Source organism: Taeniopygia guttata, chromosome 3, assembly GCF_048771995.1.
Source record: "Taeniopygia guttata chromosome 3, bTaeGut7.mat, whole genome shotgun sequence".
Classification (NCBI taxonomy): Eukaryota; Metazoa; Chordata; class Aves; order Passeriformes; family Estrildidae; genus Taeniopygia; species Taeniopygia guttata.
The window spans coordinates 107948577-107964693 of NC_133027.1; the positions used below are offsets into that span (position 1 = coordinate 107948577).

General features: G+C 42.0%; 1 protein-coding gene across 3 annotated transcripts in view; it reads left to right on the forward strand.

The window, feature by feature from the left end:
• The window catches only part of TTC7A (tetratricopeptide repeat domain 7A), a 166959-nt gene that overhangs the window by 111124 nt on the left and 39718 nt on the right, over positions 1-16117 (forward strand). For all 3 annotated transcript variants that reach the window (XM_002187925.7, XM_072927602.1, XM_030269186.4), the window contains 3 exons: positions 624-740; positions 4422-4519; positions 9450-9584. In XM_002187925.7, coding sequence (XP_002187961.4) covers positions 624-740; positions 4422-4519; positions 9450-9584 — 350 coding nt within the window. The remainder of the gene's footprint in view (positions 1-623; positions 741-4421; positions 4520-9449; positions 9585-16117) is intronic.

Sequence of the window (16117 nt, forward strand, 5' to 3'; positions counted from 1 at the left end):
AATTCCAGTGGTCTGTGCAAGTACATCTTCTCTAGGTATAAGAATAGTAGCAGCAGTTACACTACCTAGAACAAGAATGTACAGGGCTATCAGCTGTCTTGCCTAGGGGCATGAGATGGTTGCCAGCTGGGGTTAAGAAAAAGTGTTTCCTTCCTGTGAGGCATTACATAATTATCTGTGTATGTTAAATGTGCTGGGGTTTTTGTCTGAAATTTATTATATAAGCCAGTGCTATAAGAAGATGCCAGACTAAGAAAACAACCTGGGCATATGTATTATGGCAATTCTTTTTTCTCCTGTTTCTAATAGTGTCCAAAATAAAATGTGATTCAGTTTATGTTTCACCTTGTTAGCTTTGCAGTGCTTTGCTTTTAACACTGTCCTGCCAGCTTTGTGACGTAAATTTGACTGCAGCTGAGGAATATTGTTAATCCTCTCATTTCCTTGTGGGGAATCAAGCTTGAGCCAAATGAAATGTTTTGTGCTATGGTGTTTTCTTTATTACTGCACATACAAAGCAAGTAAAAATGCTGCCTGCCAGGATCTTGCTGGAGTGATACTGATTCTCTACTTTTATGAGATGCCAATAAAATAGGAGTTTTTTTTTTTTTTTCATCTTGCAGCTTGCTCTTCACCAAAGTAAAACTGGAATGGATATATAAAGGACCTGAAGAGGCTCTGGTGACATGCAGACATATGTTGCAGATGTGGCAGATGGTATACAGTGTTTTACAGCACAGGTAGGCTTTCTCCACTGTAGCAAGTTCAGATTTGTAATTGGCAAGGTGGTTATCTTTTTTAATTTTCTAGATACTTGATTTATTTTGAACGAAGGGTGATAAACAGTACTGTTTAAAAGATAAATAATAGTTCTAGCAGTGATTAAAAAAAATTAAATATTTTGATGGCCATTATTTAAAAAAAAAAAACACCACACAAAATCAAAACTTCAGTGTTTTAATATTGAAGAAGCAGTTTGAACCACAAGTTTCTGAACCAAATGCCTAAACATCTCTATCCATATTTGGATGTCCAGAAAGGAGGACAGATTTTCTTTCTCCCCAATAGTGCTGAGCTTTCATCAGCTATTGTTCCCAGTCTGCAGAAGTTGGCACCACCCAGGAATGTGTGGGGGTGACACAGTTCTGAAGTGAGTAAGCCAAGGAGAGGCACAATGCCAAACTCATATGCTGAGCTGCACGCTGGTTGCACAGCCTGGTGCTAACTGGGCAAGGAAAGAAAGGAAGGATGTAGCATCTTTCACCCTTCCCTTGTCCCAGTAAATCTGCATTCACACAATGCTGCATTTCCTGCTTCCTGCCTTTCATCTGCTGCCCCACTGAAAGGTAAAGTTGATGAAGTGTGGAGGATACTGAGTTGGCTTTTCTCCCTTCCCACACCCTTAGGATATTGCCCTAGTCAAGGTATCAGTGTACAGTGTCTTGGGAATATTATACCAAGATCCCTTGTCCATAATGTCCACAAGGGTTGTGTTTGATGGGAAGGACAACATGCTTGATGGCAGCAATCAAGACAGCAGGGTGATGTCACTTGAGTTGTTCTCCAATTTCTGTATGCATTTGAATAACTTTTATAAACACCAGAAATATATGTACAGAACGATGCATGTCTATGTACAAGTTGTATTTGAGGGGTTATTAGTAATTCTTGTTGGTTTAGCTAATGAGCAGTATACCAAACACAAAAAATCAATGTATTTACATAGCAGCAGTGGTCTTTTACAGACTTGAACCATTGATTTCTTTAGGCCTTAGTATCTTTAGCTAAGGATTCAATCCTGTACCTCTCACATGAATAATCTTTATAACTGTGAATAGTCCTCATGAAGCTGTTCAAATCCACACTGAACAATTATGACTGAGGAAAATTTACTCTTGCAAGGGGGGGCCTGCAAGCCTGAGATTGTAGAGAGTATATTGGAAAACAGACAAATAACTAGTTCAGCCATTTGGACTGCATGTGGATCCCAAGCTGTGCTTTGGCTCTAATACTTAAAAACCCAAGATGTGATAGCTTTAGAGGCTTTTGATAAGCTTTAGCCATACAATCTTAAACAAAACAAAAAGCTTTGCTTTTGCTTTTAAAAACTCTAGTATGTATTTCACTGCTATTCCAAGCAGGGCTTTTTTTTCTCTTTTTTCAAAACACATCATAAAGTATTTTTTATTAGGAAATGCTACTGGCAAGGTAACAAGAATCAGCTTGGTACCTGCAGCTTTAGACAGGATTCAGTGACCCAGGAAGCCCCTTGTATTTAACAAATTGCAGCAGTATCAGCTAACAAATATGTAAAGTATTCTGGGTAGGGCTGGCAGAGGAACTTAAGGGGAATTCTTATCAGTGAGACTTGGACAAAGACATTTTTAGGGCCTCTTGTGAAAGAGAAGGTTGTATTTACACAAAGTTGAGAGGTGTTGCACCCAGTACTCCTTACTGGTTCAATCAGTAGATAATTGCCTACACAATTAAATGGCACTTCAGTTGCATTTGCTTGACCTGTTTCCTGTGACCCTGACAGACCAAAAAATCTTTCAGGGCCCAGTGTTTTATCCCCAGCAGCTATTCATATGCCCTGTTCAAGTGCCCTGTTTTCTCTCTGACAAACTGGTGCCTCTGCAATCTCACAGCCAAGTGTCCCACTCAGCGTTTTTGTCACGTTTGTCCACTGTCTCAGCTATGTTTTGAAAACATAGGCAGTAGATGTCCTGCTGTCCTACTGTCAACCTTTCCAGTGCTGTATGTAGAAAGCAGGTTGTTAATTTTCAGCCCTTCCCTGGGATAACAAAGCCATTGGGAGTGGCTGTTTTGCACAATGCATTGCATAGGGTTTTCAGCCTGGGATTTTCCAATCTCTTCACCTGCCCTTAGAGTAGGAATACAGTGTATTAGTCAGTGTTTCAGCATGTGCCTGAACAGTGAGTCCATGGTGGTGGCTGCTGCATTAAGGTAGCACTCGCCTCGTGGCAGTAATAGATGGAAGTGCAGCTGCCTTATGCCTGCATACACAGGAGTAAGACTGAGCTGTCCATACAGTTCCACCAGCAGCTTCTGGCCAGGGCACTTACATTTGGGTCAGTCCTGTCTAGGTAAGGCTGAGGCATAGGACAGATAATTTAATTTTCCCTTCTGTCTGTCACTATGTGAGTGTCTCAAATGGATTATCGTGTGGAAACCACTATGGAAGACAAGGGAGGCCCATTCAAGTACAGTAATTGGTCCAGTCCAGTGCCCAAGAATTCAGAGTGCATTAACAGAAACCATTATGTTTGATCCCAAAGCCCAAGTAAAAGGTTATTTAGCTACTGTAAATATGATTGCTGAATGACAGTAAGTGGCTTTCAGTCTTGGGTTGTTAGCTGGGGAGGACAAGGCTTGCTTTATCTTTTGCTGTTGTTTTCTGTGATAACAGAATAATTGTGTTTAAAACCAAATAGCAGTCCCAAGCTAATTCTTCTGCTAGATCAATGCAGATTCAAGGGAATTCTGTGCAATCCCTAGCAAAGGACTCATCAGACTGAAAGATGGGGGCATCCACACCAATCATGTCCCTCTGACAGCTTGCTTCCTGGAAGGAATATTGTCCAAAGGCTGAGCTGCAGGCTTGGAAGTGTGCCAGAAAAAGTAGCCAGGGCAGTCGCTTTTCCTTTTGGTATTTCATCCCTTAATGGATGATGAGAGGAGATATCATCACCACTGATCCTTGGCAGACTATGTGGTGACAGGAAGGCTCAAGAGATCTGTGTTAAGTGATTTTTTTGTTAGGCACATGGTTTTTTGTGGGTTTTTTGGTCGGTTTCTCTTTGTAGGGCCTCTCCTGTGAGGACAGAAGTCCAGTGGAAGAACAGACCACAGTTTAATAAACAGACCTGTTTCATAAAGCAGTGCTACCTGGTAGTTTTTATCTTCCTCCTCTTTTTGAACAGAACAAAGGAGAAAGGGGAGAAAGTAAGCCCTTTGAAATGAAAATAAGAAGAAATTAGCACCCAGGTGGAAGGTGGTAATTGGTCTATTTAAAAAGGACCAGCAGAGTAGTAGATCTGTGAACAAATTATTCTGCAGAAAAGCCCAAGAGATGGTGGTTCCTTGCTGGGTCTGGGTCTGCTAATGGCCCTCCTCTGGTCTGACTTCGAGTTGCCAACATGTTTCTTGTCCAGTGGTTTGTAAAGACTCCATATAGCCAAATAAAGTAAATACCAGTGTGTGCCCTGGAGCCCCTGCTGGGCAGTCTGAGCTTCCTGTCTGCTGGCAGTGGGCCGGGTGTTAATACATTCAATAAGCTTATCTCTCACACCTGGAAACCTTAATTTTTCACTTCCCATGGCAGCTGAAGTATGGCCTGCTTTGAGGGGAACGTTTCTCCACTAGAGATGTCCAAGTTACACAGTTTTGTTTCTTTACAGTGGCTCTGAGAAAGGAAGTAGTGTGACCGAAACACCAGTAATCAAAAAGCATAATGGACTGCATCTCACCCTCCCAGATGCTCATGACACTGATTCTGGTAAGGAAACAGGATTTGTGCTTTCCTTTCCAAACAACTGCTTTTGTGAGAGATGAATGTTTCCTTTTCTTTGGAGAGGGTGATGGGCCTGTGCTGGTCAGGAGGTCCAGGTCTGCCTCCATGGCCATTTCCACTGTGGTTTGTCTGTACCTTGGCTTCCCCATGCCTCACACAGAGAGGAGTTTCTGCTTCTTTCACAAAGCTCTCTGAGATGTATCATTCTGTCCTTTTTATTTTTTTATTCCTTCCCTCCCTCAGCCTGCCTCCTGATTTAATTCTTTTTAGATGTCCTGATCAAGCCAGCTGCTATTGTTGGTTTTGGAAAGCTGAGTGAGTGTCAATTCCTATTAGATGGTGATTTGCTTTGGGATTTGTGCATAAACCTTGTGATGCTTTATTTTATGGTAAATACCTATTCACAGTAACAGATACAGTCAGATGGAAGTAACTGAGACATCAAAGCTGATCTTGGCAGTAAAGGGGAAAGGAAGCTTTCAGAGAGTGCTGCTGACTTGTGATTTTTGTCGTAAATCTTGTGATACTTGGTACTTCTTTAAAACCCTAGCTCAAAATCAGATGATGTGAGAAACTTGCCTTTTAATTTGAAGGGTTTTTTAGGGAATCAAATGCCTATGCTTGTGGATGTAGAAAAAACACTTGCAAAGAAAGCGAACCTCAAGCTCAGAAAATGGACAAGAAAAAAACCTAATACATAAATCTTGTGGATCGCTAGGGAATTAGGGTTTGTCTGAGTCTTAATTGTGCTGTATGCCATGGTGCTGCCTGCCAGAAAGGGCAAATTAATGTAAAGTACAAGCTTTGAATCAGCTTTTCATGCACCTAAAGTGATTTGCACTGAATGCAGTTTAGTTTTAGCCAAGAAATATATTCCTCCTCCACTTTGAGAATCCAGGTTTCCATGCTAACGTGATTGCCCCCACAATGGATGCAAGAATGGAGCTCATACTGAAATTACACCACCCACCTTAGTGTGGGGCTGGCTCTGGCTGGTTTCAGCAGGGCTCTGTGGCTCCCTGCTCTGCAGGCTCTGCGTGCTGCTGTTCCCCATCTGCAGAAGGGCAGCAGCTGGCTCTGCTGTGCCTGTTGGGAGCCTCTTTGAATAGAGCAGTGAGCGAGATTGGAGGGTACAGCTCTAGCTGCTCTCGGCCTTGTGCTTCCCCAGAGCTGTGGCTGCCTGCTTTGCAGGAGGGAGGAGGTGTGATATTTCTGCATCACTGTGGAGCAGGCAGTGCTGTCTGTTGTGCAGTCCCCCGGGAGCATGCAGCAGCATCGCTGCGCTGCGCAGGCGCTCTGTCATCTCTGGGCTCATCACTGAAGGGTGGCAGCTCCTGTGGCCGGGTTTGACACTGGCCTCTCCCTCAGCTAGACCACAATAAGATGATTTGCTGTGCCAGAATTTTAGGTTTGCTGCCAGAAAGATTAATTCCTCTTTATTTTCTTCATCTTCTCCTAACTGAAGCAGTGTTCCTAACTAAATTCATTGATATCAGTCAGCTGCCTTGCTGTTTCATTCTGTCTCTGATTTAGTCTTATCTTATAATGCTTTTGCCTGAAGTGATTTAGGCTTGGGAGTTCTGTGTTTCTTACAAGTCTAGTAAATCTAATGAGCTACATTTCTGTTTTGATAGCAGTTTTCACATAAATGCAAAATATTGGTCTTTTTGGACTTAAAACACCCTAGAACAGTGCTTTAAAATTATTTAGATAGATTTTGTATGGCTTATGTGCAGAACTCATCACAACAAAATGAGTTTGTTATTTCATGAGTTATTTGCAAAGTGTTTGGAGGGATTTATTGTAAAATGTGAAGTTTATATTCTGTCTAGTAGAGCTGTTAAATAGAGAAAGAGACTGCACTAAAATAACAAATTTATATGAGATCTTCGTAAGCCAACATTTGCATGTATTTTGAGGCATGACATTAAAGTTCTGCGAGACAGGTTTTGTGGGGAAGTTTTTTTCTCATGTTTCTTTAGGAGAAGATAGCTTATAATGAGACATTCAGATAATTTTTCATAATGTTGTTTGAAGTTTTTCCATCTTCCCCCCACCACCCTGAGGTCATGGTCCTGCCAGTGTGACACATGCTGGTCTCCTCTCCCAGGAGAGGAAATAGTGTGTTTGAGATAAACTCTTTTGTGCCTGCAGTAGCCATCAGCCCACCCCAAGGGACACCTTATTGCTTGCCTGAGATTCAGAGATGTGGATGAGCCCATTTCAGTCCAGAAAGGCCAGACTGGCAAAAATCTTCTGTTACAGAGTTTATTTGGTCAGACAAGCTTTAAGGAGAACTGCTGTGAGCATCCCAGCAGAGATGGGCAAGAACAGTAGTGGCAAAAGTGGAGTATGGACTGGTTTGGAGAGAGCCTGATCATCTGGCATGTATGTGTCTAGAGCAAAGAGTGTATCTGTCTCTGAGGCTAAGCAGGGATGGCATGATCTCTGCCTAAAATATTTTGCTTCCTCTTGTAGGCTGGAAGAGAAGGAAAAGAAAGTAAACATCAAAGGACTGGAATACCAAGGGATGTTAAATTAAAAGAGCCTGCATGTAAATTGCTAAGTAGCTTGGGTCTCATTTGTCCAGCTGTGCAGATGCCCACTGCACTGGGTGGGATCAGTTTCAGTCTCAAATTTCCCTCTTGGCAGCTACTTGGCTAGTGAAGACAAGATGAGGAGCAGCTAACTTGGGTTTCTTTGGGAGCAACTATGCTGTTATATCCTGTGAAGTCTTCTTTGTGAAGCAAGGATGCTTTAGTAGATTCTAACTGGACCTACTTAGGCAGCGTGTGAACCTCTCCAAAATGCACAGAGATTATTTCGTTTTCTTGGATTGATTTGCAAGGAAAAGAGGATTTCCCTGAGCTCTGTGAGGATGTGAATAAGACACCAGTCTATCTGCCTACCCAGTGCAAACAGCCCAGCATTACACTTGGATGCTTGCAAGAAACACAGCTCCACGAAGCTTCTCTGGGAGAGGGCAGCCTTGGCAGAAAAATGTGGTACTGAAAGTTGCTTTCAAAACATGTTGATATAAAAATCTTGTTAAGCTGTCTGCAAAATCCACAAAGTTATATGTATTTTTTCCCAGGTTTGCCAGTCTGGAAGGCAAGAAGTATGCCCTAACTTCAAAGCTCTGCTAATAACATCACTATCTGTTCATGTGTCCATTTGCTTGTCTCTGCACTGCAGAGCTGTCTGTGTTTTAGATGGCTAGGGATAAATGATTTGGTAGTTTTCTCTGTGTCAAACAGCTCTAGTCTGGCTTGAATTTCTGGGAGTCTCAGTGAAATTCTCACTAGTGGAGATAGGGATTAGGGAGAGGAGTGTGAGTGGGCAAGGCAGGGACGAATCTTGTGCCGAAGGTGGATCAGTTAAATAAACTGGTAAATACAATGAATTCTTGCTGCAAAGCTGAATGGCTTTTACCCATAACCTTAAAGCTGTGATTGCAACATTACTGCACTGTCATCTCTTGGAACATTAGATCTTGGAAAATATGTAGGAATTTAAGAAATGCATCTGGGAAGAACACATTTGCATTTTCCAAGGGAGCCGTGGGAGGCGCCTGCTTGCAGGGCTGTTTTGTAGTTCTCCTGCTTGAAATGAATGACATTAGTTAGCGATGAGATAATAGGACAAGTATTTCCCAGAGCAGTTGTGAGCCTGGAGTTGCACTTGTGGGCTCTCCCAAGCTGTGACATGCTCACCTCGGGTCAAGCAGAAGCTGCAGCCATGTCCTGCCTCGCAAGCACAGGTGCTTGGCACGGGAGGGTGAAGCCTCCCCTCGTGCCTGGTGGGTCCCTGCTCTGCATCCCCAGTGGAGATGGCTGGGGACCACAGGGTGATGGCTTGGTCTGCTGGTGAGGAGGTGTGGTTTGGCAGCCCTGCCTCCCTTGAGCACACTCCAGCTGGAAAAGCATGCTGTCCCTCTCAGAGAGACCATTAAGTGCATATGCCCTGTGGCTGCGGAAGAGAAAAAGTGGGATTCTAACTCTAGGATCTTGTGGTTTATGAGGTCAGCCTGTAAGGATAGATTCAAGAGTAGTGCTAATCAACACAAGTGCTTCAGTCACAGTAGCTCTCCAGAGAAAGAGCTTATCAACCATAAAATCACATTAAAACCTATGTATATCAAAATATTTATTCCTCAAAGCCAACTCTGAAATATCAATTTGTAGCTTCTTATCTTGTTGCCACCATCTTGATACTCCTCTGAGAGGTTGGCTCACCAGTATAATCCCACTTGCTGTACTGGAAAATGTGTTTTCTGCCCATGCAGCCCTCCTAGGATAAGCTTTTGATGTGATGTTTTGTCCCAGAGGTGTGGGCGCCAAATATTTTATTCTTTAATAAATGTTACAGTGCATACTAAAGGTTAATATAGTCAAAGCTCTGAACTCTCTGCTCCCCAAGGTTAAATGAAAAACCACCCTGCCTCTAAATCAGTAAAACAATGTTGATGTCACTTGAAATGTGTGTGCAATGTGAATGGGGCTAAGCAACTTTTTAATGCTGTATGAATTTTTTACCTTAGTGGGGCCCATTTTGTAATTGCATGATGACTGTGCTTATAAAATGGGTATTTGTGGAAAATATTTGATGCTAGACTTCTGCTTCCCAAACAAGCAAAATATGGTTGCTTCCTTGATGAATGCTAAGCAGACCTTTATAAAATTACTGTCTGTCTCTTAATTTGCTTGTTTGAGCTGCAGCCCTTGGATAATTTAGTGGGTTTTTTTCAGTAAATTAACCTTTTAGAAAACATATTTCTCCAGTTTATCATGCCAAAATTCAGCAGAGTTCTTATTACATAAAACCAATGCAGTAAGTGGAGGATCAAACCTGCTGCCCTAACAAGTCAAAGAAATAACATAAATAAGTATAAAATACATCATTGTTTGGTTCACAGGATCACAACGAGCCTCTTCCCTTGCTGCATCAAGACTGGAACAGGCCATGTCTGAAATAACTATGCAGAGCAGTACAATGAAGCAGGGACCTGTGAAGCTGTGGACAACTCTTGAACAAATTTGGCTACAAGCTGGTAAGTCCTGAGCTACCTGGAGTTCCTCTTTCCCTCCAGTGATGAATCAAATGACATAAATATTAACAGATTGCTATTGCTTTTAACAGAGTAGTTGAAGTCATGAATTGAAAATCACTTATTCCAGCAGAAAATCTGCCTATCTATCCCAGATGGTTATTTAATTTTGACCCCAAAAAATACTGTAGTAGTATGATTTCTCAGCTCATTTCTGTTTTTCCAAAACACACAGAAAACTTTAGTCATCACTATAATACGCTTTTTAAAAAAGAGAGTGGGTAGTTCTTCATTAGAAAGTGGTAGTTCATAAGGAAAATTATTTCCATTCTCCCTTTACTAAATGCTTCCCTCTAATAAGGCTGGGCAAAACATGTCTTAAATGTGATTTAAGCATTCCAATCTTTGCTGAGGTTTAAGTGGAAACTATTAGAAAGAGCACGTTCTCCACTCTGTCCTTGACTGTTTGAACCTCCCAGGGTCTTGTAGGTTGAGTATCAGTTTGAGACACTAATGCAAAGATGCTGCAGCAGAGCACATAAGGGGAAGACAGTGAGGAGAGACTCTAGCCACAAGTGATCTCCAAACCCATGGGGGGGTGTTATGTAGGACATTTTTTGAGGAGCAGACTGGCCCAGCACATTCTGCTGTTTGCATTCCAGTGTTTCAGAACTGGGAGAGTTCCAACCCTGTAATTTTGTTTTTAGGAGACACAGTTTTTCTTCTATAACTGGGCCCACAGTTGCACAGTTAAAATTACCTTTGAGTGCTATGATTGCTTATTAGATGTCTCACCATTTGCAATGCAGAAAGAAAAGCAGAACCCCCTGGAAAGCTGCTGATAGTTTCCTATTCTTCGTGCAGGGGAACATTTCAAATTCTCATTTTGCTAATCTGTGCAATTGACAGTTCTCATATAAGACCTGGCAGTCTCACCCTGCAAAGATTTTCATAGCTGTTTTTGTGGGTAATTTCCTACCAATTAGACTTTAGTTCTAGAACAAAATTTATGACATTGTTTTTGCTACAATTTGATTAATATTAACAAAAGAAGTCACCTTATAAAATGAATCATCCTTTAACTTAATCGCGTATTCTCCTTAATGACTTGTGTGGATGTAAATTTCAGTGATGTGCTGTGGGCTTCAAAATCACCAGCAAGATTGTGCTTTATTCAGTTTATACTCCTGATTTAAGGCTGCAGAGAGGGCTGGTGGGGAGCAAACTAAATGGAGTTTATAACGATGAGAAGTCAGGTGTCTGTTGTCCATCATCCTACAGCTAGCTCTAGGCAGTTTACATTTTTGCTGCTGTCTGAAAAGGCAAAAGCAATAAAGACCTAGTGCTTGCTGTGAATTGCTATGATTGCTTTTCAGTGTGGATAGAGTGCCTTTCTGAAAGGTGTTAATCAATTCTTTTAGATAGAATTTATTTTTATAAGCTGTAACTTTTCTCTCTTATCACTTTGTAAGCCTTTGTTATGCTTCATGCTTAGTTTTAGCTGGACTTGATTCAGGATTGATATTTTGAAAACATGTACTGTGGCTGCTTTGTAATTTCATTACTGAAGTCAGTTATTGTTATGGATGCAGCTTAATGAGCTCCTGCTGAGGTACTGGCCATTCCCTTCTCACAGTAGTGTGGAAGCTGCTGGATTCTGGTGTCCTGAGGGATGAAGAGAGGTGCAGGTATTTGGAGTAGTCTTTACTCTCTGTGGAGGACACAGTACCTGAATAATTAGAAGACTTCTTGGAAGTGGGTTGGCCTTACACTGAGATTAGTGAATGGAATGACCCAAAGGGTGTCACTGACCTTCACTGATCTTTCCATCTGAAAGGAGAGGAAAGGAGGAGCAAGTATACCTGTAAGAAGTAACTTCCAAAACAGAGATATTTCATAGACAACAAATTAAACAGATATGCACGGTTAGAGGAAGTTGAGGTAGTCAGGTGGTTTTACATTTCAGCTCACCCCAAAATTAATGGCTGTGGAAAGCAACAGGCAGTTAGTGTAACATTCTGATGCCTGCCTATGGACTCACTTGATGTTCGTGGAACATCTGCATCAGTATGCTGTAGATTTTCATCAGGTTTAGCTTGGACTTGTTCTTTTTCAATCAGTGACTCATCTTGTGACTCCAGGCAAGTTGCCTAACTTTTTCATACCTCAGTGTCCTATCTCCAAAGGGGAAAAATGTTAATCTGCCTTTGGGAAATGACTAGTGTGTTGTTTTTGTTGTTATTAACACTTTGACCTTTTTACCATGACTCATAAATCCTCAGATAAAGTTATTACAATTTCCTAACCTCATACTACAGTAAATTTATAACAAAGCATCTGTCCTTCTCAGACACTCACAGGACACAGCTGGCTGTGTCTCTGTGCACAGGTAGGGATTGAGAGTGCCAGGTAGCAGTCATGTCTGGATGCCATTAGAGCCATTGCAGTTACCTTGCCTTCTCATACCCCAGAGCATGAAAGGGAACGGTACCGACCAGCTGGTCCAGTTAGAACTTTGTGCAGTGAGATTTGGAAGAGGCACACAAAACCAGCTATCCCACAGCTATATGGGGCAGCTCTTACAGCCCTCCAGCAGCCAGGCCAGGCCACAAAAAGGCACATACACTTTCAAGAGGGACTCTTATGGGCTGGTACCTATCCAGTGATGCTTACGTAGGGGAATCCTTAGTGTGTCATCCTCCAGCTGCAGTAAGAGTTCCTGCCTTGTACAGAAGTGTCCTCCATCCCTTCAAGCTGGAGATCCTCTTGTTCTCTAACAGGTTTCACAATTACCTTCTGAAAATATGTGTGTTCCTTTAACAGTGGCTGAAGGGAAGGCTGTGAACCCTGTGCAAACAGTTAATCCCTTTTGTGCTGTGATAAAGATACTTATTTCACCCACAAGAGATCATATACTTAGTGGTTTTATCTGTAACTTCTCTGGGTTTGTAACCAGCATAGTTTTGTAGGGAAGACAATAAAGCACCATCTTTGGATGTGCAGCTGCTAAATTGAAATGTGTTCCACTCTGACACATGCTGTACCTTGTCTTTCCCTGCAGCAATGCCTAGTGATCTCTGGCAAGCTAATTTTTTGTAGCCTCCTGTAAACAAAGAACTGCTTGATGGATCTGTGGTCTCTAGAAAGAGTCTTTTTCTCTTTCAAGCATCAAAATAAAACTCTGAGTTCTCACTGTTAATCTTATGTCCAGCCATTCCTTACAGGACCACCTGGGAGTACAGTCACCTGCAGCATGGAACTTGGCACAGTGTCTTAGTGGGCTTCCATATCTTCCTGTTTTCTGCACAGGTAGTCACAGCTCTGGAAGAGTACTGTGCTGTCCTCAAAGACTAGACATCTCCTGCAGCAGGCATGCTTGGAATACTAACAGGCAAATTCTATTTCCAAGTGTTCTGCAGCAGAGATTGTTAACACAGCTTGTCTAGTCCCTTTTAACAACACCCTCCCCCCCCCCCCCCAGTCCTCTTGAATATAATGGCTTCTTAAAAAGAATCATCTCGGAACACTTTAACATTTATGAGCCTAAACATTATTCTTGGCCCCATGTCTGAGAAACAGCTCTTTTCAGGGAGTACTTAGGAACAGTGCTACAGTGCACATGCTGTGGTGGTGCAGCTCCAGGAGAGGTGTTCATTATGCAATCCTTATGCTCATTTCTCCACTTTGTTCTACTTTTCATGGATGAGAGCTTGAATTCAAGTTTGAGAAGAGGCAAGGAACTTCGGTGGCACTGGTAAAGCTTGTTAACTCCTCCCTCTTCCTGCAGGAAAAGCTGCAAGGGCAATCCTAGAGATTACTAGTGCTGGTACTTCTAGCAGTCATGCCAATACTTCTCCCTTTTGTTTAGAAAATAGAGTTATGCTGTTTGACTAAAGAAAATATACTTCAAATAGTTCAAATTTATGACCAAAATTTACCTTCATTCAGCATCTTTATAAGATCATTTTTGATCCAGAGAGCAAAGCATGTTAGTATTGGAAAGAAATTGTGTTAATTTTGTGTTAGGCTCTTTGGGTAACGGGAATGATTTTTTTATCTGAAGTATGTGTGATTATATTTCCAGGCAGTAATAACCATATGCTCTATTTATACAGAGCATTTTAGAATGCTACAAGCCAGTTTTAATAAGAGTTCTAATATTCTAGCTCCTGTTACTGTATTATTTTAAGCTTTGCTTTTAACTACAAGGTCCACTTTGTTTGTCTTTACTAGTAGTTTATATCTGACAATTTAGCTTCTTGACTAACCCAATACTTTACCAAATATGGCCACTCACAGCAAACTAGGTCTGGTAATTTGATCTAAATTTGGCTAAATGCCTGCTAAGCTCAGCCTGTGAACCTCACCAGGTAGACCCCAAGGCTAATTTAAAGGAGGATTTAGAGAAAAATGAGAGGATACTATTCCATGTACTCCCAGTGGGGCTGGAGTGAGCTACCTGCTGTCTCAGTAACATGCTAAAGTTTAACCTAGGCGAAATAGTTTATACTGAACATGCTACAAAGAAGAAATGCAAAGAGAGCCAGTGCAGCAGAGAACAGTGAGCTAATGGAAAAACATCTGCTCCTCCGAGTTATGTACAGCAGGAACTTTTTTTTCCCCTTTCGCAAAACACTTGTGATTTATTTATTTTATTCCATATGGGCCAGTTCCTGGGAAAAAAGCTGTGTTAGAGGAGATGGGCTTTGTTCCACAAGAAGTCTCCAATGTGCTGGTCTGCAGCCATGGAGCCAGATCCTGGCAGCAGCCAAGGGTGCAGCCAGGCCCTCCCCTGCTGCCCCTCTGCTCACCCAGCACAGCTTGTGTTTGCACAGCCAGCACATGGGCACTTCAGTATTTTTCCTTCTCAGAGCTTTTAGCAGTCCTAAGCCCCCACAAGTTATTAGCTCTGATATTAAAGGTGTTAATCAGGTGTGGGCGACATCTTTATTGATATTGCCAGAATAGCTGGGTCAGATACTGTCCTGTAATGCAGCACTGTTGTTGAGCCAATTCTAATGTTTTGCTTTCTTTTTATTAAGTGCTTCCAAATTGTAGAATTTCAAGTTTAGAACTTCCCCATTCACTGCTTGAGTTCTTGAGCTCCATAAATGCTGCTAATTTTTGTGTTGCTTTACAGTTACACAAAGCACTGTGAAAAGCTGGATTCTGGTGAGGGGGAACAGGAGAAAGTCCTTTATTACACTTCCATTTCTGAGGAGAATAAAGGTGTACTGCAAAGAAGACTCCCCTGCAGTATTTACTTATTTGGAGGGATTAGGAGCACTTCAACTGGTGATAGAAATGGTAAAGTGAAGTGGTTTTGTCCCCTTTGAAGTTAAGTTAAGAAGCCTGCAGTAGTTCTGCTGAGCCTCCTGGTTTAGCAAGCTCTGTTCCAGACTTGTGGTAGAGACTAAAGATCACCAAATTCTCAATTTCTCTTCATCCGAACAGCCTCAAGAAGGATTAATAAGTTTTGTTCTACACTTTGCAGTTTGGTTTATTTTATTTTCTGTCAACGAGGAATTTAAAAAGTCAAAAGTATTCTTGCAGCTTTATGTCAGTATAGGGCATTTGGGATTGCCTCCTCCATTCCTCAGGCTCTGGATGTTTCTCATTGCTAGAGCAGGATGTGAAACTTTGTGGACTGGTAATTCTTCAGCATGGACAATTGTCAAAGAGCACATACCTTTTCTCAAAATTTGGGACATGCAAACATTCACATGTGTCTTGAACACTCACTTGTCATGGAAGCAGGCAGCAGCTACCAATGCCTTTTGTTAAGCATTCTGTAGAAAATTTGCCAGGAGATGGGAGGAAACCTGTTGCACTGCCAGAGAATTAGTGAGGGTACAGAAAATTACCATTTCCTCAGCTGCTCAGTAAGTTTGGACAAGTGATAAAATGTACACAGTCATGAAGAAGGAGGCAGGACATTTGTTCATACCAGAGACAGAAAATAGGAATTTATACTTGACTGGGCTGTTAGTCATGTTTTGACTGCACCATTTAGGATAGAAGGTAGCTTGTGGCACTTCTGTGCTGCTTCCAAAAACCTTCACTCTAATGCTGCATTTGTAAATAAAGAAGATTGGTGGTCATTTCAGGCCCTGTGAGACCTGAAGCTTGGCAATTTAAAGCCAGTCCCTGGAATTCAGTTTGCATGCAAAGAGAGGATGTAAACCTGCTGCCTCATTCAAAAGAGCAGGTGCCTGAGCTCAGATGTATGGGAACAAGCAGCAGTTTCTGTACTTTATTTCTGTATCAAACTTTTGCATCAAATGAAATTATTGTAGTCAGGATAAGCCTGGAGGAATCTTCTGTCTAATCTGCCACGAATTGTCAAGCTACTGCATGCAGGGTGCTGTCATAGCATGGAACAATGGCTAAACCTCACCTGCCAGCAAGGAAAGGCAGTGAGGGAACCCTTTGTCATGGTAATAGCTCAGTAGTCGCTGCTGATGGCAGAGCTGTCTCAGAGAGGGCTTTTCCAGCTAGCTAAGGGCTCCTGCAGTAACAAGCAGTAATAACTCCTG